A 22,084-nucleotide genomic window follows, 5' to 3' on the forward strand; every position below is an offset into this window, starting at 1 on the left:
TTTAAGACAGAAAATAGATTGCCTCTACATCAATCCATGTTATACCCACATCTTGAATACTATCTAAAAAACACACCAAACAGAAAAGACTTAGAAAAAGGCAACAAATGATTTGGGGGTAATGGAACAGCTTCCATATGAGGAGAGATTAATAAGACTGGGACTTTTCAGCTTGGAAAAGAGAAGACTAAGGGTGGGAGGTTGAAAATATGATTGAGGTCTATAAACTCATGATTGGTATGGAGAAAGCACAAGAACTAAGGGTTACTAAATGAAATAGGCAGCAGGTTTAAAACAAAAGTATGTCTTCACACAGTTTGTGTGACTCTTTGCCAAAGGATGTTGTGAAGGTCAAGACTAACAGGGTTCAAAAAAAAAAAAAACAAAAAACCCCACACACAAACTAGATAAGTTAATTGAGGATAGGTCCATTAATGGCTATTGCCAGGATGGGCAGGGATGGTAGCCCTAGCCTGTTTGCCAGAAGCTGGGAATGGGTGACAGGGGATGATCACTTGATTACTGTTCTGTTCATTCCCTCTAGGGCACCTGGCACTGGCCACTGTTGGAAGATAGGATACTGGGCTAGATGGACCTTTGGTCTGACCTAGTATGGCTGTTCTTATGCAACTGATATTTAAGCAATGCTGACTGGGCTTTTTTAGCCTAATAGTGGAAAAAAATTGGGGTGGTTTAATGTTTATGGTGCTGTTTACATCTTTCTAGAAGACTCATTTTCAAATACCCAAATTACTAGCTGTTTGAACACAGTTGAATTAGAGAAGCTGCAACAGTTTGATGCAAACATTTTCAGCATTTCATTCTCAAATACCTATAGCATAATATACTAGTAATTCCTGTTACTATTTGGCATGTAAAAAGCCACTTTTCTTTGTGCAGTAGGGTCATTGCAATTTCAGCTTTATTCAGAAAATGTACTAATGTGAACAGTGTGCAATAGTTTCTAAAGCAGATTAGTCTATTGTTGAAAGCTTCTATCTGCTTAAGGGAAAGAAGACTTAGCTCTTTAGGTGTATGTTTCTTAACTACAATTAGAATTCAGACAATACAGCTGTTAAAATACTCACTTTGCTAGAAAGATTTAGTTTAAGTTTAAACAATAAACCCCCAAGAGTAATACTGTACATGGAAAATATCTTTAATAAAAAAAATAATTGAACAGCCCAAGATTATAAACACAGCAAGATCATAAACAGAGCTTATTTTAAATTCTAAAGTGACAAGGTGCAACAAAATGAAGGATTTGGGTCTGCTAAAATATGAAAGGCCAAATTCAGTCACCATTTAGGTTTCCAGGGTCTTAAAATACTATATTTTAATTAGTCCAATTGAAGGGAACTCTAAAGCACTCTAAAAAGCATGGTCCTAACATGGGCCAGATCTTAAAAGTTCAGACATACTATGCAGTAGAGACTTTTGGCAAGGCAACAAAATGCTGAAAGCTGCTCCGGTGCTCAGATGGGGCTGCATTATCAGCTAACTTTTTAAGCAAGGAAACAGACTTGCTTTGCTTAACTAGGGACTCTTGCTGGGCCATTTCCTACCTTTTTAGTATAGCCACTAGGTAAACAAAAAAATAAAGCTACAGTGGCTAACTGTAGTGGCTACCCATGATCAACCCCTCTATGTGCTAGGCATTTTAGCTGTACCTTGTTACAATGCAATATTAATCCACTTGAACTCAGTGCTCTAATAGGGAACATATCTAGCTATTTGACAAAAACAGAAGTTGTCCTCACCTCAGTTATGAATACTGAAGTGACAGTGTAAACTGCACATCTGTATTTCACATGTTTAATAAGCACAGGAACTTTCTTAAAAGGGTAAGAAGACTTAGCAATCATTGGAGTGCAAGATCTCTAGCTATACCAAACTGTTCAATTAAATTCTATCCCCATTAATATTTTGCCAAGTAAGCCGTTAACTTAGGTATGGATATATTTAACCACAGTATTGCTATGTTGGCATCAGACTCAGTTCACATTTATAGTACAAAGCTACTCACCTCAAAGTTTAACACTTCACTATACATAGTTTAATAAATACAGATTTTGAGGTTAACAGGTACTAGGCTATAGAAACAGTATAATGGTTGGTTTATTTAAACACATGTTTTACAAATAGATTGCTCATTTTAAAACTTTACACCAGTAGATCATCATATCATTTGGCTTAGATCTTGGGGTGTTTGAAACAAGGATAACAATTTGTTCTGACTTTCAATTCAGTGGAGTTGCACAAGGTGTAAGTCAAGGCAGTATTTGGTCCACCTAAATTTCAGTCAGGCTTGAAACAGTTTTCCTTCTAAGTCTGCTTTTGAGAAAAATATTTTGAATAAATCAGGAGTTTAGAAAGCTGGAGCTATTACATTTGTGAGCAGTTACCATCCTTGGCTAGGAAGAGACATGCCTAGCAGGAGGTTATTGTAAACTTTAGGGCAAGTAGTTGTGGGTGAATAAATCAAATACTTCTATTTGTCCTGGAAAGAGACTTAGAAAAAGGAAATGTGCACTTTGATCTAGTTTCATTGAAGGCAGGGCCCAATATCAACAAATAGCATCCTCCAAAATTGGAAACTTCCTTTCGCCAAACACATCTGATAGGGGAAAAAATTCCTAGATTCACATGTTCCAGAAGCTGCTGAAAATTCATGCAGTCTGAAGGGTCACTTTGGTTTAAGGAGTGGTTTTAGGTAGTCACTACCTTGGGTTTAGTTACATGACAGAACAGCTAGGATCTTCATTTTGCTGGAGACACTATAAAGAGAAAATTAAATAGGTTAAACCAGATGAATTACTGGGTATACACAGTTTAGTATCCCTATTGTAATCAAGATTCATAAGAAAGAATGGAGAAAAGTGCATGATTAGGAGTTTAGTTATTTACCTTCTAACTAATTCCCACGTGGTTTATTCTTTGTCCTAGAGAAAAATTTTGAAGGTTAAATTTATTTCTGCATGAAAGGAAAGGAAAAGCTGTAACATAGAAGATGACTTCTGAACTGCAAACTGCTCAAAGCAAGCAAGACAGTAGAGAACTCAAAGCTGGTCTTACATACATGCAAAACTCATGCTTTAAGATAGCTAAAATGGCATAGGGCAAAGCAATAAGAAAAAGTTGTAAGATAGCCTTGTTAAAAACTACAGCACATATTCTTTTCACCTATACAATGCATGATGAATTTTTACAAATCTCTTCACTACTGTTCTGGCTTTTCCCTCTTGTAATACTATAGGACCTTATGGCTCTCACAGTATGGAGTCTTGCTAGTTAAACCATGTTTTGTTAACAGATGGTAGCAAAACAGGTTTTAGCTGGACATTCTTATTACACAGTCAATAGTGCCTTCAAAGTTTTAGGCTGCTAGCAAAGATGTGTTGGTATTTTTACACAGGATTATAAAAAATCTTCAGTATGTACTGTATTTGAATTTCAACCTGGTTTAAGATCTTAAGTAGAGCCATCTTAGAAAGATGCTGGCTATCAATAAGAGTTGTTTAATGATATATTAAGATGAGCCACAAGAAACGTACTAGATTCAAAGCTTTCATAGCAGCAGACAGAGGGGTTAGTTTTCCTTCCTCAGCTTGAAGTGAGGCTAATGAAAGCAAAGCTGTCAGCCTCAGGGTTGAGTATTGGTGCTCAATTAAAAATGGGAGCTACAGTTTAACAAATAGAGCTAGACTGAAAAATGGAAACATTTTCATAGAAACATTTTGTTAAAGAATTTGAAAATTTTCCAACCCAGCATGAGTTAAGTGAATCATGGGATTGTGGATGGGCAAGAAGTTGCTAGTTTGCATAGCAAAAACAGCTGAAAGATGTTGAATCCCTGCATATCCTTTGATTTCTATCCCATTTTGCTCATCCTGCTAGGACAGTGTCACTTGGGAAAAGGAGTCAATTTAATTTTAGACTAATTAAGCAACCTGTCTCAATCTAGTTTCAGACAGAGTTCATAATGTTTAATATGAAGTCCAAGTATCTTCCAAAATAGCTTAGGAGTGTAGAATTGCACTCCTTTAAGGAATGGCAAAATGTGTTTGTCTCCAGTTTTTATTCAGGAGCTCACTTACATGACACCATAAGCCACTCATGAAGGTTAACAGATGTTTTGGACCCAAGCTGATTAACAATTTTACCAAGACCATTTTATTAGAGAACAATGATTCAGTATCAATTTGTTCTTAAAACCACAGCTTCCAAACACTTGAGGGGGAACGTTCTCTTCAAACTAGAGTGTCCAGTTTGTGTGTAGACGGTCATTATCTACACCAGCAGGTCTCAACTGGAGGGTATGGGACACAATGAGCCTTCCTACTCATAGAGCTTGCAATGCCACTCATTCATTGAGGTTTGGCCCAGCCACCTCTCTATGATAGAGGGCCAAATTTCAGTGAGTAATGTGACCTGGTGCATAGGGGTCACAAAACCCATTAGCACTCTGATACCTACAAATATTTCAGGGTATTAATGAACTTAAAGGTTGCCTAGCCTATGCAGTTAGACAGTAGAATCAAAAGGTCTGATTTATTTAAGTTAGATTCTACATTAGTGTGTTTGGGGAGTTCCAAGTTGAGATTAGGGGTACATGGTTTTAAAAAAATTTAAAATCCCTCCTCATCTACAGCAACATTTCAGAAAGTTCTGTACCTTAGTTCTGCACTGTAAGGTTGTCACCAACATCAGGAAGAAGTTATTCTTCCAAGACCCTAGTACTGTAATTAAGTGCCTGTTATTTTCCCTTCTAAAGCACCTGGATGTATATTGAACAAGAGAGACAACTGGTTCATTCTGTGTGGAATTTCCTGTATCCCTGGTATGTGTGACTTGGAGCAAGAACTGGTTTAGTACAGCCAGTCATTTTCTAGGATGAGACAGACTGTAGACACTCTTAAGACCCAGGGCTGCAAGTCAGTGCTCAATACTAGATTCCTGTACTAGAAGGTGCAACTCCAAAGACCAATTTTATTCTAATGTTTGACTGTTTTTTGGGGTGGTAAGAGCTCTGAAGTTGGGAGGGATACCTAGATATCCCTCCCAACACAGCTAGTATAAATCAGTCTACTGGTTTGCATGACTGTTCCAGCCAAACTGGGAAGTCCTACAGGAGTCAGCACTTTCAGTCAGAATGCTGAAAGTTGTTAGAGGAATTCACAGCTGTGAATAAGTGATGCAATACAAGTCTTTGTACCAAACTTTAATTAGAATTCACTTTTAAGTGATTTAGGTGACCAGCACAAAGATTAATTGGTGTATTAGATTTATCACTAGCTGTTTTGCAATCCACAACTCAAGGCTTGTTTGGAGTGTGTGGGGTAGTTCTTTCACTTGAGACTGATCCAGAAAGTGGCCACAGAAGACACTAGTTAACTTGAAGCCAGAACATGCTTACTCTAACAGTAGGATTATGAGTATGCTTACTCTAACAGGGGGCTTACTTAACAGTAAGACCTCCATCTGTTCTCTGATCCCATCTGAAAAGTAGATGCTAGTGGGAGGTGGGGATTAAGCAGATACCTATATGCAGTGGATAAGTTTCAAAAGCACCTATTAATAATGGCCATAGGAGCCCAAGGCACTTAGGAGTATCCAAGGGCTTTTAGTACATTTCAGTGGAAATATTTTCCTTCTATAGTCCAGATTTGAAGTTGCTATTCTGAAACAATAGCAAGGACACACTGAAATTGGATATTCCAAATGAAGGCAGTCACTCCCCATTCCCTCTTCTGTTTCCACAATTGTGCAACCAACAAAAGATTTAACTAGGTTACAGTACACAAGATTTCTAGTTGCAATACACTAGATGCACAATATTGGCATAAGTATTTTGCCATCATTCCTGTCTTATACTACAGTTAGCTGGTGAATTTGTTCCTGGGCATGAACAAACATGAAAGGCTCTGCTAGTTGTAGTTTCAGTTAAATAACCAATCTTTTACTGGTCAGAAAGTTAAATAAAATGTGAACCTCTAACTACAGCAACATTGTGCTCCCAGGTCAGATATGTGAAGCACTGCTTTCAACTCACGTGCAAAGCCATGCAGAGACTAAATAGAGGCAAGAGATTTCAGCACTACTGATAAAGCAAACATTTCTGCAAGAAAACAAGCACAATGTGCACTCTGAAACATGCATGATGCTTGCTCTGGTCTCACCTATTTTGTGATGCTCACAGGAAACACAATCATGACACCAAACAACATTTCTTTTTTCTTCTTTTGGTCTGACATCAGGGAGAAAAATGGCAAGAGTTGTAGGCCATGGGCAATACTTTGGGGGCATGTTTTAAGTACTGTTAACTATTACAAGCGAAAGCCATTGATTACTTCTGTTGCTACTCTGTTCTGAATGCAGAAAGATTCTTACCCGACGATGAAACTCCATTTCGCTCCCTGTTATTTCTTCTTCATCAAACTCATCATCCAGTTCACCTTCTCCTCTGGATACATGTATGATCTTCCGTTCTGCAGTCTCCTGCAATAAGTTGTGTCCCCCCAACAAAATAAGCTTATTTGTTCTTAAGCAAGTTGAAGACTAGAAAAAGTGCAACTGGTTATTGCTTCACTTACCTCTCCATCGGCATTGATGAGTGTAACACCAATGTTATCCCCAGTTCCCCAAGACCGCTGTGATTTCCAGACCAGATCACTAGGACTCTGGTTTACACCAGCATCAGCACCCCAGATCTTGAGACACAGAGGAGACATTTAACGGATGAGCTTTAAAAAAAATCTTCATTTTAACAGTCAGTAGACTGGTATTGGAACATTAAAGGCCAAATTCAGTTTGGAGTAAGTGTCTATAGCTCCCATGTAATCTACACCAAGCGTGTTGAGGGTAAAATCTGCTGTGAGGTGCTCAGAAACAGTTCTGAGTTGGTGGAACACTTAGTCTACCCACTAGGGCAGTGGTGTGGAAGAAGTGCAGCAGGAAGAGCTGCTAATGGGAGGCTCTACCTACTATACCCTCTGAATGTAGAGAGTTCTTGTTTCTGGCCACCCACTTTGTCCTACTAAGCCAGACTTTTGAGGTCATTTATCTAGTGCCCTAATCAGTTGTGTGGGAAGGTGACAGGAAAAATTGCACAGGTTAGAAAGTGAGCATTTATGTTCCCCTAGCCCATTCCCCACTGGCCCATTCTTAGCTTGTAATGGAAGAAAACTAAACATCTTAGGCTCAGACTATGCCCCACTTCAACAATTGCAAGTGCAGTTGCTTCTAAAGTTGGGATCAGGCCTCAACTATTAAAATGGTGCTAACTTATACTTAGGTTTACCAGTCATGCCATCTCAGTCTTACCAAATTGTTAGGAGAAAAAAGTTCCCCAGCACGGGCACTAAGTATACTTGCCTTCTTTAAATGATGGTAAAAAAACTTTTAAAGTCAAACAATTACTTGCTTGGCAAGTCAGATTGGCAAGGCAGTGTTAAGTTACTTACCGTAACTACTTGGCCTGCCTGAAGGACAAACCGAGCAGGGAATTTGTATATTATTTCAGACAAGCTTCCAAGTCGTCGTCTTAGTACCCAGCCATTTAGTGATTGATCCTGCAATTAGGAAGGCAAGATACCATTACAAGAGGATATGAAGTTTGTAACTAGATGGACAACCTAAAGAGATCACACCTATGTGCTGTTGCCATTTGTTAGTCTAGGCCAGGGATCGGCAACCTTTGGCATGTGGCCCATCAGGGTAAGCCCCGACAGGCTGGGCTGGTTTGTTTACCTGCTGAGTCCACAGGTTCAACTGATTGCAGCTCCTACTGAGTCAGTTCTAGACCAATGGGGGCTACAGGAAGCGGTGCAGGCCAAGGGATGTGCTGGCCACCCTTCCCACAGCCACCATTTGCCTGGGACAGCAAACCACAGCCAGTGGGAGCTGCAATCGGTCGAACCTGTGGACACAGCAGGTAAACAAACTGGCCCTGCCCACCAGGGGCTTTCCCTGGCAGGTTGCTGATCCCTGGTCTAGGCCATTTTACATTTCTACATTCTGGTCTGCAAGGTACTGTTCCTTTCAAGACAGGGGTCATTCTTAAAGTATAAATTTAATTTAACACTATGTTCCATATTAACACTGAAGATTCTTGCAGCAGTGGTTGATCCCATAAGAGTTTCTGAAACAGCAATCAGCCGCCATGTAGTAAATATTAGACTTTATAACTATATACATGTTTGTCTCAGCCTCACCATGCACTAGATTTTATGAAGCATTCAGGATAGCCAATAAGCAGCTTTTAATTCAGGGTAACAGGTGTCAATAGCACTTCTTCCTTTTGGTTTAAGAGTGTTTGGAGACATTACTTCAGGATAGTGGTTATGAAAGTCAGACTGGATCATCTTCTCCAATGAAGAATGCCACCTCTGTCAGGCTTCTTCACCATTTCAGTCTACATGTGTTCTCAGCTAGGATTATGCTGACTATTTGGGACATTTCAGAACATCCTTTTTAATTATCAACTTTTCCACATTAAGACTCCCCTTCTCAGTTTCAAGTTATTCATTAGTTCAGAAGACAGGTCTTTGACAGTCCCAGTCAATAAGGGGATTCCAGACACTTAGAATGGTTCTAAAGTTCTCTACCCAAGGTAAGAACTGAGACCAAGAGGTATGGTCTGAGAATCTAACCTCTATCCTACCCTGCAGCTATAGTTCATTGTTCACATAGGCTTGTTTGGCTGCAGCGTTACAAGTTAAGACGTATTTGAATTGCAGAGCTTTTCTATAGTCCAGTTGCCATTTTAAGAACTAATCAAGTCATACCCTCTGCTTAGAGCAAAAGCTACCCTTGTAATGCAGAATTTCCCTCCTGTCCCTGTTAGTGTCTAGGGCTCTGCAATTTTTGGGAATAGGACCAAACCACTTATTTGCAGAATCATCCTTCAAATCTGTGATTTCCCTGTTTAAGACATTCTGGTCCACAATCATCCTGTCCATCCCATAGGCAGTAGAAAGCCTGCCCCGGGAAGGTAATCCAATGGCATTGTACCTTCAGAAGCCAAGATCTCTTGGGGCAAGGGTGTTGTGCCAAGATCCTTAGCCTCTGTGTGAACAGATATCATGGAGTTGGTTAGGAATCTTATGCCCCTGAATTGTCCTCAGTCAGAACAGCAATACAAGTATTACCCATTCCACTTGTTACTCCTCTAGGGAATCTGTAGCAGTCAGAAGTTGAAAAGTTTCCTGGTCTGTCTGACCTTCACCTGGGCATTCTGCTCTGAACACCTCCACAAAACTATTAACTCTCAGCACGAGCGAGGCAGGGATTGTGGGCAGCTTGGGCTACTAAAAGCTGCCTCTGGGTAGAGACTCTGCTGCTCTGGTTCAGCAAGTCACGTTTAGAATGTACAAGAGTGACTTTGAGAGCTGTGGATGTTGTCCAGCCTTTGACAGGTAGTCAGCCTAAAGCTAACCACTAACTGGCCAGGGTTGGGAGAGCCTACTTTGGACCACTACCTAATTTGGTAGGTTACTCCACACATTCTTAACATGCCAGTTGAAGAACACTGGGATATCAATCTTGACTGTGGCTTGTGCCAGGCCTCCCAGCACAGAAACAGTTAACTGAGTGAGCAGAACCCTCCAACACCAAGCAGTTAGATATTTGTAGACTGTTGGATAGACTGGGTCAAAGCTATACGATTAATTGGGCAGCACAGTAGGAGCCCTGCCACAGCTAAAACAGTAAGCTACAAGGGATCTAAACAGCTATTGGTATTATCTGACACTAAGCACCTTATGTAGCTTATCAGAAGTGCTTTTATCCTTGATTAAGCTGGACTGATGGTGTCTGTGGATGCAAAGAGACCTATAGCTTTCAGTAAAGTTGTGTCCGTTTCCCACAAACGGTCTTGTGGCTGCTCTAACTAGCAGCAGTTGCTATTGACCATTTCTTGAATATGGAGATGGGTATATTATTTAAACTGGTTCTTGAGGATCGAGAGAGGAGTAATAAAAAGCAACATGCTGAACAAACTGGGCCTTGTTACTAGGCTAGATGGCACCACTTAGTTTAATGTGCTGACATTGGTTTTATGCATGGGAACAGGTGGTTGAAGTTTGATGGGCTATTTGCCATTAGAGAGCAGGGAAGGAGTACCTCATCCGAGTTGTTTTTAAGTTTGACAAAATTCCCTTCTGTGTCAATTTCTTCTATGGACACATTTCCTGAACATGATGCATGCTGAACAATCTTAAAGCTGACACTGTGCTCTCCCTTTTTGGATTCTTTCAGTTTTCTCTTTTTTCCATGTAGGAAGCGATGCCCATGGCTGGTTGTTGCCTGGGTTGCAACACTTTGGGAAGATGGACTAGATGACAGTTTTAGCCTAAAAAGAGTGAAGTGACCATGTTAGGTATGCAAGTTGTGCCTACCCCATTGTGCCCAGACCTAGTGTAGCTTCCCCTCTGCCCACACCAGCTTAGTTGAAGTCTTGAAGGTGGTATTTTATCTTATGGCAAAGAATCTCTCAAGTGAACAATGTGCGAAAGCTTATGGCCTGCTTTCCAATTTTTGCAAGCAGAGTTCAGAGCAAGCTATTGCATTTCTACCTCCTCTCCCTGTCCCTCAGCTGTTGCATTAGTTTCTTTCCCTCATGGGCACTGCAGGAATTAAGATCTCCAGGAACAAACCCTCTATGGTAAGTTGTTAGGCAGCCAAGGGACTTAAAGCATTGAGAGTTAACATTACTATATGGTCTATAGTAAAGTTTGAATCCCTTGCTGCCATTTTGTCCCTTCATAATGTTACTAATTGCTGTTAGAAACTTCATGTACCTTCAATCCATGCATTTATCATTTAGAAGAGATTGCATATATTACAGCATAGAGCCCATCTTCAGTATTTTACATACTGAAGCCAGTAGTTGAAGTTCTCCCAGTAGCCAACTGGGAACAAGATTAACTTCAGATTTCTCCCCTCCCACTCAGTACATAGACTTATAGAATGAAGGTATGTTGGAGGAAGAAAAAGTCTTCTTGTATTGTTCATATTGTATCATACCTCTGTTCTTCTCCTTCTAGCATCTTTCTGTAGGCATTTATTTCCAGATCTAGAGCCAGTTTCACATCTAGTAAATGCTCATATTCTTCCAACTGTGCTTGCATCTGCCGCCGCGTTTGTACCATTTCTTTATCTTTTTCAGCCATACGCCTTCGATGCATCTCACGGTCATAATCCAGGGTCTCCTGTAACTCTCTTATTCTGTTCTCCAATACACAGTTCTTAGATTTAATGAATAGGTTTAGTTATCAGTGATTATTTTGAGTAAGATGCTAAAAATAGAGCTCAGTAAGAAGAGCAATTTTTTTGGGGGGGGGAAGCAGATAGTGTGCAGAAAATACAAGTGTCACTAAGGAAAAAAATCTAATGACCTCATTGAAGAACGGTACCTGGGTTTGATAATGATTAAGCTGGGATGTCAGAGTGTCAACTCTCATCTTTGTTTCCATCAGCTCCTCCCGAGCAGCATTGGCAAAGTCGCTATTTTTTGCAGCAGAAAGTTGGGCATTCTCCATCTGTGAAGAAACAGTTGTTAATGACAATTGATTAAGACTCTGGTGACCCTTCCCTTTGTTCTAGTAGAAAGGGTTACCAAGTGATTTACAGATACAGATTTAGTTGCATGTGTATGAAGATGTAGAGTGTCACAGTTGGTATAAAATCAGAAGATATTTTATCATCAATTTCCACTGAAATCAATTTACCAAGACACAATTCAACATCACATAACCCTAATCCAGCTCTCCACCACTGCCTAAACTATGGAATATTTCCTGTTACACAGAAAAGTCGAAAAGGCATAGAAATGAAGCCACTAGAGAAGAAACTCAAGTTCACTAGCCATACCATGGCTAATGGAGTAGGAAGCTGCCTTGGGACAGTACAGGACACTAGATAGGTTTCTTTGAGTGCCAGTAATCAAATGCTTCTTTCACCCCAGTGCTGGTACCAGAGCTTTGGGAACAAACAGGCCTATATAGCCATGTTTAACAGGGTATTCAGGAATCAAACTAGTCCTAGAGAAAGCAGAGAGTTTGAGATGTTCCTTTAAGAAAAGGGAAAAAACTGGAACAGCCAGCAGCAGGACCCCTACTGAGAAAAGAGAACAAGCAGGGTAAAGGTAAAGTTAGTGAGTTGAAAACTAAACAGGAAGAAAGTGAGAAAAAACAGTTCAAGGAATCCACTCAGAGGAGTACAAGCATGTCTCTGCAGATAGTACAGAGGGCTTGTAATACTAGAAGTGTCTCCGTTAATAAAATTCTTGGACCAGATTCCAATCTCACTCCAGATTTTTCACCTGTGACTGTGGTATTTTGGTGACATTATCTATTGTAACTGGACTCTGTTCTGGGCTGGGGGTGACACCATTAATATCAAGGTACTTGTGTAATCCTGTCCTGGTAGGAAGGTTGAAATTCTATCAGCTACTAAAACTGGTAGATTAAGTTAATTTACCTTCATTACATGTCTGCACACATTTCTGTTAGAGGAATAATTAACTCTGCTGTAACTGGTACACAGTTTCAAACTTAGTACCATATTTCCTAGGAATTAAGATCATGATATTGGCAATAGAGTAAATTCTGCTCAATTATACCACATTAGCTTTGTTATGATTGACCTGGCCCTGTGCCTATAACATCTATGCAGAAAGTTTAGATTTGTAATAAGCACGTCAGAACCAAGACTGAAGTTTGCTGATGGGAATGTATAAAGTTTTATAGTTCATACTAACTATTCCTGTTATGGAGGATAGTATATATTTATGCATCTCAACCAATTTTATAGGATAGGGAAGTGACAGCAGACAGCAAATTCAATTGGCAGATCTTAGACTGTTCAGAGATTAAGGGATTCAGGATACTGGCTCCTACTGCAGAAAGTCTTCAATTAATGGGCCTCTCCTCCTTGAAGCAGATGGACCATACTCTGTGTCAAATACATTAGTCAACTAGTTTAAGGAAGTGTTAAATGCTTCCTTGTCATATGAAGCTGCAGAAAGCATGACAGCTTGTTCACTTGATTTGCAACTTTTGAAGACTCACTTTGGCACTGAATGTGCGCTCCAAGTCATCTTTGTATTCTTGAATTTGTTCTTCATGCTCCTTTCTAAGTCCTTGCAGAGCATCTGAAAGTTTGCTCTCAAATTCCCTTTGACGGCCAGATTCTATTTCCGCTATCCTGCTCTCATGGAATCTTTTTGTTTCCTTGAGCTCCTAGAGGAGGAGAAAAATATATATGGCTTAAAGGTCAAATGAAATACCACCATTTAGCTAGACAGGTTTCAGAGTAACAGCCGTGTTAGTCTGTATTTGCAAAAAGAAAAGGAGTACTTGTGGCACCTTAGACTAACCAATTTATTGGAGCATAAGCTTTCATGAGCTACAGCTAGCTTGAGTAACTGATCTTATGCAACTGCTTTAACAATAAACAATGTAGCAAGTCACATACTCAATACTAAAGCAGATGTCTACTGTCAAGTACTTGGTCATTTGTTTTTCAATCACAGGGGATTTAGAGATGGAAAGGCTCATTAGGTCAAGTTCATCTGACCCTGCTGGGTTATTTTCCCCATAGTAAATCTATTACTTTCCATTCTTGTTTTAAAGATCTCCAGATGGGTCTCAAGCTGAAAGTGTATTCCCCTGCCTGTTCATTATGCTGTCACACTTTCCTAGTTACCACTCTAGCTAGAAAAGACAGTAGTGCTTTTTTTAAAATGAAATCAGAAGTGTCTTTTCCCCTACTTGTCTTTATTTGAAATTCAGTGGGATTTTGGCTCTTAAGTCACTTAGACATTTTTGAAAATTTCATCCTAAAAGTTCCATTCTACACCTGAATGGAGACTAAATGTAATTAATCCTATAGTATATAGAACCTGATTATGCAGAGTCACATGAAAGATACAAAAAGAAATAGGGGAACACAAGTTCTTGTTTTTAAGTTCTCTGAAGTTAGTGGTTGGTTGTTTTTTAAATTAAACATCCAAGTAGTATTAGACTGTAGTTATCTTAGCAGGTGTAATCTGAGAGAAAGCTAAAAATATAACAGTCAAAATTGTAAAGGTTTCCAGGTGTTTGCAGAAAGCCTAAAGTAAACCAAATCTCATCCTCCAGCTGGTAATTGTTTAAACAAAAAACCACACACACACCTCCCACATGTATTAGAAAATAAACTTAGACTTTATGGGTGATTTACACTAGCATAATACAATAGTAACTACTGGATTTCAATGAAGCTGTGATGTGGAAGGAGAGACATGCTCAAATATCATATGAGATACTGATGTTACCTAAATTTATGCACATCCCTGGAGTCTACCCACCTAGGTGGCTTTTGCTGGCTGGCAGAGGGTCATAAGGTTGATTCAGCTAGTTACCTTTTTAGGAATAAGTGCATTTTAACATTGATTTTGTAAGGGTATCCAGGGGCAATAGCAATTGGCATCTAGGAAATCCTTGCTAAAATTAACTTAGACATACATCTTCATGAAGGCGTTTCTGGAATGTCATTTGTTCTTGCAGAGTTTTCATTTGGTTTTCCAGGTCCACTCTCCTCAACATTTCTCCGTGGAGATGCTTCTTGGTATCTTCCAATGCCAACTTAAGCTAGGAAAGTAAAGATTTTTGTCATAGGTCAGAATGCAAGAAGTGACATTTTTACACTAAACAGTCAAAGATTAGATTTTAGAATTACTCCTACAGTCAACAACTTTGAGTAAAGGAAGGAACCTTTCTGATTTAGTTCACTATTAATTTATATCAATAAGGCCCAGAATAGGTTTGGTGTTCTTCACACAGAAGACACTTGCAGTCTTGCCCCATAAAGCTTAATGGAACAGGGCTGCTTTCTGCTCCATAAGTGATGAGATCTCCAGAGTGAACTAGGCCTCTTAAACCAAGTATAGAGAAGCCTCATTAATCACTGAGCAGCTAAGTTGTAGAACTACTGTTTTCTAACCCTACCCAGCCAAGGAACCCAGTTATGCTAGGATTATCAGTTGTACAAGACCATTGTCATTTCCCTCCATAACACTAAATGATCCAAGCCTCTTAATTTGAGAGGAGAATTATGAAAATCCAAAGGCCTGAAGCCAAGATGGTTTGCATTTATTATAATTAAGTCTTCCTTCTAAAACTCAATTATATCCTGCAAGTGTAATTCTTACACTAAGCCAACATGTCTACATTTTATGGCAGCATTTTAAACCATCCTAGTGAAACAGACACTTACCTCATATCTAAGAGACCCCAAACTGCAGTATTATATTAATCTCCAACTCCTAAAGAACTCTAAACTGAGCTAATAAAATCCTAAACCCAAAACTTAATACATTTCAGGCAATTTTTACAGTAAGAAAGAGCCTTTAACAAAAAAACATCAAATGGATAGAGGGTTTCCTCTTAAAGTTAGGGTAAAGTACTTAAGATACAGTAAGAAGGTCCTTCAATCCAGGTGACTAGGTAAACATGAATTTTTCTCTCCCTAGTATGCCATTTCAGGGGAGGCTACACAGGCTGTAACTGCATGTTAAGAGCAAAGTTCAGTCTCATCTACATGGACAGGACCAAAGAGGGTCCTTCAGTTATAGAAATGAAAACTAGACGACGACAATGGCCCTTCTGTCTTCATAATTTAAAAATTCATGTTATGAAGCAGGGTTACAAGCCTTGCAACAGGATTCCATGGCACAATATTTTGGTCAGCGCAGATGGGTGACCAGGATATGTGCTTTCATCAAAATTCTGTAAGTCCGTCTCTCCCAATCCTTACCTATTAAGTACAACAAACTTCATGAGTTTTTAAAAACTGAACTTTTTGGGGACAATAAGATTGAACAGCAATTCAAAGCAAAATATAGAGTCCAGTATGGGAAGTCATAACTGAAATTCTGGTATCAACCATGAAATAGGGTAGATTCTATGCAACAATCTTACAGTGACTATTTGATCCTTTAACTCTTGAAGGTTGCCCTCCAAACTTCTTTTTCCACTCAAAGCGGTTGCTAAGTCAGCTTCCTTGGAGTTCAGCTGAGCATCAAGGTCTCTTATACGAGCCTGTGCCAGGTTTAAGTCAGCTTCTTTTTTAGAATTCCTGCAAGTGAAAGTTTTACATTCATAAGTTTACTGCTGGTGTGAAGGGAACTTATTTAATCTTGCTTTCTTGTCTATTTATAAAAGGTTAAGAGTAGCACTGGAGTATAATTCACTATCCACCACCACCCAAAAGAGTAAACTAGACAATACCCAAATGCAAACATTGACATCTGTATTTCATTGTACCCTAGAGTCACTAGATCATTTTGTACATGCTCTTACAGTGCTCACTGCAGTGGCATTGACCCCCACCCACCCATCTAAAGTAGTCACAAATTTCACTATCTCCCATTGAGCGTTTTCGGAACAGACAGCAGCTAGAAGCTCTTGTAGCAGTGGCTGTGACAATGGTGAGAGCAATTCTCCTTTCAAGTAGCTAGAGGACAGATCTTTAAAATAGGACATCTGCTAGCCAGAGAGAAGGAAAAAAGTGAGTCCTATGAAAGGGCAGCAGTGGTAGAAATGCCAACAATCTTTTCTCACCAGCTGGGAGTGAGAATGGGCACTGCCCCTTTGACCTTCAAATAGGACCCTTAAAATCTTTTCTTTCACATCTTCCTCTGGGCTAGGTGATTTACTTCTCTGACTAGCACATTTGGTAAGTTTTTCAAGCCCAGGTTTAACATGTAATGCCAGGACAGAGGGGGAATTTCAGTCAGCTGAACTGTTAGTTCAGTTACACCTAGGGTGACCAGACAGCAAATGTGAAATTGGGACAGGGGTGAGGGTAATAGGAGCCTATATAAGAAAAAGACCCCAAAAATCAGGATGTCTGGTCACCCTAGTTACACCCCCGTGTCACACCAGGCACGTGCTTAGCATCTTACTTGGCTCAGGTGGACACTAACATTAGGGATGTTTAATTGTTGCCTCAAACTTTAGCCAAATCTCTGGTAAAGCAGCTCCGCTGACAGGAAACATTTCTGGGGCCATCCACTAATCCAAGTGCCAGCAGCCTGTAATGGCACCACCCATGAGAGAGGGAGGAATTTTGGCCCCAAGAGACCACCATCCTGGCTAGGGTCAGAGTAGGGCACAAAGCTGAGCATGCTCACTGGGAAAGATGCTCAGTCACTGGCCTCCTGGAGCCTAGGGCTTAATAGAGTGTGGTAATGTGGAAGGGGAGGGGAGAGGAGAGAAGAGATGAGCCAGGAGAATGGTATCGGACAGCCAGTAGGCCTCTGCCTCAGGACTAGACGGGCTGCCAGGCTCACCCACTTCCACTTTATTCTCAGAGGGAGATCTGACCCCAGCATCCAGGAGAGGATTCTGGTAAAGTGATTTTTATGTGGAAAAAAAATATAGTGTAGGAAGTTTGGTGGGGCCATGAAGGTATGCACTGGAAAGTATGGCATGCCCACCTCTTTCCCCCAGCAATAAATAGTGCTAGGGCAGGAAGTGGCTATGTGGTTTTGGCCAAGCACAAAAGAGGACTCATTGAAGGCACCATAAGGTTTCTGGCCTCAAACAGCTATGACAGATTTGTTAGAACAGACACTGGAAAGTGACATTTCTGATTGTCAGACAGTCCTTTGCGCAAGTTTAGGATTGTAAGGAACAATCCCTTGTTTTCTCATGGTGAAAACAATCTGGAAAGTGGATGAGTTGTGAGAGTTTAAGCGCCAGGGTTTCCAATTGGACACTGAATTTGTCCTCTCTCCCCTATCTCACAGTACAATTGTGTATTATTGCTGTTAATACAAAAAATTAAGACAATTGATTCCCCTGCCAACAGCTACTATAAAATTCAAATAAATCTTTATTCTGTGTAGTCATGAGCAAGAGGACAGACATTGTAGGTCATCTGTTCCCATTCATGTGGAATTCTTATTCTACAGGTTGAATTTTATTAGACTCATCTTCCCTTTGTGGAAATGTGCTGCCATATTCCTGCCATCTAGAAGGCTACTTTACTCCTTTAAAACCAAATTAAACATTACTCCTTAACATAGACAGTCATTCAACAGCTATGCTGGCTTTTAGAATTGTATAAGCCATTTCATAATTAGCCAACCACTAAGACAGTCCCGCTACTAGGAATAATGGATGCCACCCCATCATATACAGAGTTATTTTTATTCTTCCTTCAGTCCTCAAACTGAGATGTGGATCTCAGATTGACTAGAAGAGCTTAAGCCAGTATTTTCAAAGCCTGTTTCTTACTAAAGAAAACAAAACATTGGGGTTCACCTATGTGTCTAAGATCTGAGGACATCCAAACATTCATAAGATTCACTTAAGAGGCCCCATTTTGCATCACTGCATTACACATTGAGGTGGAACTATTATATTTGTATCTCTAAAACCAATTAGACCAACTATCTTCCTGTTTAATACACATGTTCTCTTCCTGTACCGTCACTCCTGTTCTGATCCTTCTCCTGCAAATGCGATGAGACTGAGTGAGCTGGTTTGACTATGCCAGTCATTCCTTTCAAGCATCCTGCAACTGATTTGTCGTCAGTTACCACTATTCATCTAAGTATGCACTTGCATCTCAGTTCTTAATATACATTAAACGAGTTGTACTAAGCACTAGGTAGTAAACCAAGATAAACAACTAATGGTTATTGCTTGCAGGAGGAGTGTTGGATACTGTTCACACCATAAGAGTTCTAAGCTATTTAAAGGGTATATCATGTTCATGACAGCCAGGAAGATAAGGTTGTTCCAAGACATCGGAGATGCTTGCAGTTAGACTGCACAGAAACAAGCACCTCTAAATATTAGGACTTCGATCTAGTACATCTTTTGCTGAATGCACTGCATATGTAAGCACTTCACCATTTTCAGGAGGCGGTAAAGTCATTTCTAAAGCCTAGCTGCTTCAGAAAGTAAAAAGCACCAATTCACAGGATTACAGATCAGCCAAGTCTAAGGTTCCATAAACAAAGCCTGCGGAGTTATCTAAACACTAAAAGTAGTTGAAAAATTTCAGAACTGGCACCAGCCCTTTCCTTGCTCTCCAATCACAAAATGAGAGATTAAGTTTTTACGAAGCTTAAACTTCTGAACCAAAACCAAGCATGCAAGACAAGCCCAAGAGTTGTAAGCTGCTGAAAGTAGTTAAGTAGAGAAAAGATTTACTTCAGTCTAGGAACACCCAGAGGCTTTATGCCAAGAGCAGGCAAGGGTCTTGTACAGGTTTGGAATGGGAATACTTTAGCCACCTAGTCAACAGCTAAACCGTAGGAATACATATTGGCATGTAAAGGACACATTAGGGTAGGAGTCTTAACCTAATAGGTACTTCTCGACAGGAGTCAGTTAAATCAGGCATCTATATGCCATACCCCACACGGTTAATCCATTAAAACCGGGCTGCCTCATAACGCAGTTGAGGCCTGTCATTTGTTTACAGGTGAGCGATCCCCCTATGCTTTTATCAGTTCTGGGAGATGCAGCAGATTTCGTTGTCTCTGGGCTCTAAGCACCGGTTCCCGGGAAATCCCGGTCAGTAGCACGCACCAGTCTGCGAGCTGCCTGCAGGAGCAGAGACCAGCAGGGAATTTCGAGAGGCATTTAGCTATTGGAAGAGAGGAGGGGGGAGGCTGCGCTCCCAGTAGCCGCTGGAGCCACAGGATACTCCCCCTGCCATGTGACGGGGCCAGGCCTTGAAGAGCAGCCTCTCGCAGCCCGGCTAGCGCAGAGGGAAGGGAGGGGACACCGACCTGGCGTGCAGCTGCCGGTGCTCCTCGCTGAGCTTGCCCAGCTCCACCTGCAGCGTGGCCCGCTCGATAGCGATGCAGTCCAGCGCCTTGCGGGCATCGGCCAGCTCGGTCTCGTAGCGGAGCCGCACGTTGCCCAGCTCCCGGCTGCTCCCTTCCTCCTGCTCCGCCAGCCGCTGCTGCAGCGCGGACTTATCGGCCTCCAGGGCCCGCACCCGGTCGATGTAGGCGGCCAGGCGGTCATTGAGCTGCTGCAGCTCCTCCTTCTCCTGCAGCCGGCTGAGCCGGGTCGGGCTGAGAGGGGAGAACGCGGCCGAGCGACCCACAGCTCGCCCGCTGCCTCCCGGGGTGGAGGACACGGCCGTGGCCATGGCAGCGTCTCTACGGGCACGATCCTCGGAGCTAGCGCGGCCGCCGCCGCCGCCACCCGGGGCGCCTCGGGCTGGGCGGGCACCTTCAGGCCCCTGCTGCATCCATGGCAGGAAGGAAACGCCCCTTTGCAGGTCACCCCCAAACCCAGCCCCTGCACAGCCAAGGAGACATGGAATCCCGCTGCCCGCCCCCTGCGCGCCGCGGCCTCTCCCTGCCCACGCTCGCACTGAGAGGCGCAATCCGGCTCCCCTGCTCCGGCCCGGGTATAAATAGCCACCACCAGCTGCAGTCCCAGGGTCCTTCCGGCACGGGCTGCGGCCCGGCGGCAATTTAAAGGGATAGAGCTGCTGGATAGAGGAGTTTCAGAGTAGCAGCCGTGTTAGTCTGTATTTGCAAAAAGAAAAGGAGAACTTGTGGCACCTTAGAGACTAACCAATTTATTTGAGCATGAGCTTTCCTGAGCTACAGCTCACTTCATCGGATGCATAAAGTGGAAAATGCAGTGAGAATGTTTTATACACACAGACCATGGAAAAATGGGTGTTTATCACTTCAAAAGGTTTTCTCTCCCCCCACCCCACTCTTCTGCTGGTAATAGCTTATCTAAAGTGATCACTCTCCTTACAATGTGTATGATAATCAAAGTGGGCCATTTCCAGCACAAGGGGGCTGCACCAGCCCAGGAAGCAGAGGCAATTGGATATAGTTGAGTTGGATATAGTCCTGGTCAAGAGGTGTGAGCTAAGACATGCCACTCATGGGAGTGGGGAGAGCCCATTAATACAGTTGCTAGCTCTGAGTTTATATTCAGCACCATAAAGGGACAGATTGAAAATTTCATATTTAGAAAAGCGTCCTTCCTTGTGCTACCCACAGCCCCGTTCCAGGGCTTAATTTGTGCCAGGTCTATCCCCCTTCCCCCTCTAGGTTTGGCAGTTTATATCCCCGGCACCTAATTGCTTGAGCCCCTGGACCCCGTGCACATCTTTTAATTCAAATTTCAAATTAAGCACTGATGTGTTCAGATTATTACACACTAAATAATCTTTCATATCTCACTTACCTTGTCCGGTTGGTCCTTTGCTCTTTGTTTACCTTTATTTTATTTTAACATTTTAGTCAGACTGGTCAGTGAAAAATAAATTAGTCTTTTTTCATTGTTTGTTTCTAGCCATTTTTAGCTTTAAGGTCAGGTTCTGGTTCTGGTTCTCATCCATGTACCACAATGTGCAATGTTTTGGATGCAAATTGCTTGGGGGATTTTTACATCCAAACAAAAATGTTGTCATTTAAATTTGAAGCCAACCTGAAAACAATTCTGTTAATTTTAAGGTTTGATAAAATTGATTTTTTTAACAACACTTTATTTTTGTAATGTCCCTTTCATAAGGAAATTCACTGGCGGTTGTCAATTTCCTTTATTCTTATTTGAGATTGTAATTTCCATTGATGACTCCTACTGTTTGGAGGGCAGAGCCTGTGTTCTTTGCATACTCAAACCTTAGGCAAACTCCCACAAATTTTATTGGGAGTTTGCCTGAGTAAAATTGCAGGGAGGATTTCAGAATGTTGTTATTAACATTATTTATCATTTGTATTGCAGTAGTTCCAAGATGCCTCAATCAAGATCAGGGACCCCAGGTGTTAACTACTGTCTCTACACAAAGTAAGAGAGAGTTCCTTGCACTCAAAGAGCTTGCAGTCCAAATATGCAAGACAGACAAAGGGTGGGAGTGGAAACCGAAGTATAGAAAGGTGAAGTGGCTTGTCCAAAATTCACAGAGCAGGTTAATAGCAAAGCTGAGAATAGAACCCAGGCCTCCTAGTCCAGTGCCCTATGTATACCATGGTGCTTCCCACTAGATTGGGCCCCAGGTGCATAAAAAACAGGTAATATTTTAAGACAAATAAGTGCCATCTATC

At 41.3% G+C, this 22,084-nt stretch overlaps 1 protein-coding gene across 4 annotated transcripts; it reads right to left on the reverse strand.

The window, feature by feature from the left end:
• Nucleotides 1-1,143: 1,143 nt before the first annotated feature.
• Nucleotides 1,144-20,443, reverse strand: LOC140894996 (lamin-B3-like). 4 transcript variants are annotated; one of them, XR_012154022.1, is made up of 13 exons: nt 19,793-20,443; nt 15,963-16,119; nt 14,508-14,633; nt 13,071-13,241; nt 11,415-11,540; nt 11,026-11,246; nt 10,123-10,351; nt 7,464-7,571; nt 6,594-6,710; nt 6,391-6,498; nt 6,180-6,247; nt 2,908-2,942; nt 2,728-2,777 (listed from the first exon to the last, which is right to left on the reverse strand). XR_012154022.1 is itself a non-coding variant. In XM_073304069.1 (12 exons), the coding sequence occupies exons 1-11, from the start codon at nt 20,260-20,262 to the stop codon at nt 2,931-2,933; spliced, it is 1,845 nt and encodes a 614-aa protein (XP_073160170.1). In that variant the 5' UTR covers nt 20,263-20,443; the 3' UTR covers nt 1,144-2,777; nt 2,908-2,930. The 4 variants fall into 4 exon arrangements, 3 of the variants coding, with proteins under 3 accessions (XP_073160170.1, XP_073160169.1, XP_073160168.1); XM_073304069.1 differs by lacking the exon at nt 6,180-6,247 and having other exon boundaries at nt 1,144-2,777; XM_073304068.1 differs by lacking the exon at nt 2,908-2,942 and having other exon boundaries at nt 1,144-2,777.
• Between the last annotated feature and the right edge of the window lie 1,641 nt (nt 20,444-22,084).

Source organism: Lepidochelys kempii, chromosome 10 (assembly GCF_965140265.1).
Source record: "Lepidochelys kempii isolate rLepKem1 chromosome 10, rLepKem1.hap2, whole genome shotgun sequence".
In the NCBI taxonomy this organism is placed as follows: Eukaryota; Metazoa; Chordata; order Testudines; family Cheloniidae; genus Lepidochelys; species Lepidochelys kempii.

Coding starts and splice junctions, on each gene's coding strand:
- LOC140894996 (XM_073304067.1), bottom strand. CDS start 20,262: ATGCAGCAGGGGCCTGAAGGTGCCCGCCCAGCCCGAGGCGCCCCGGGT. Junction 13,242..14,507: donor AGAAACGCCTTCATGAAGAT/GTATGTCTAAGT, acceptor CTCCTCCTCTAG/GAGCTCAAGGAAACAAAAAG. Junction 7,572..10,122: donor TTAAAAACAACTCGGATGAG/GTACTCCTTCCC, acceptor TCCTAATTGCAG/GATCAATCACTAAATGGCTG.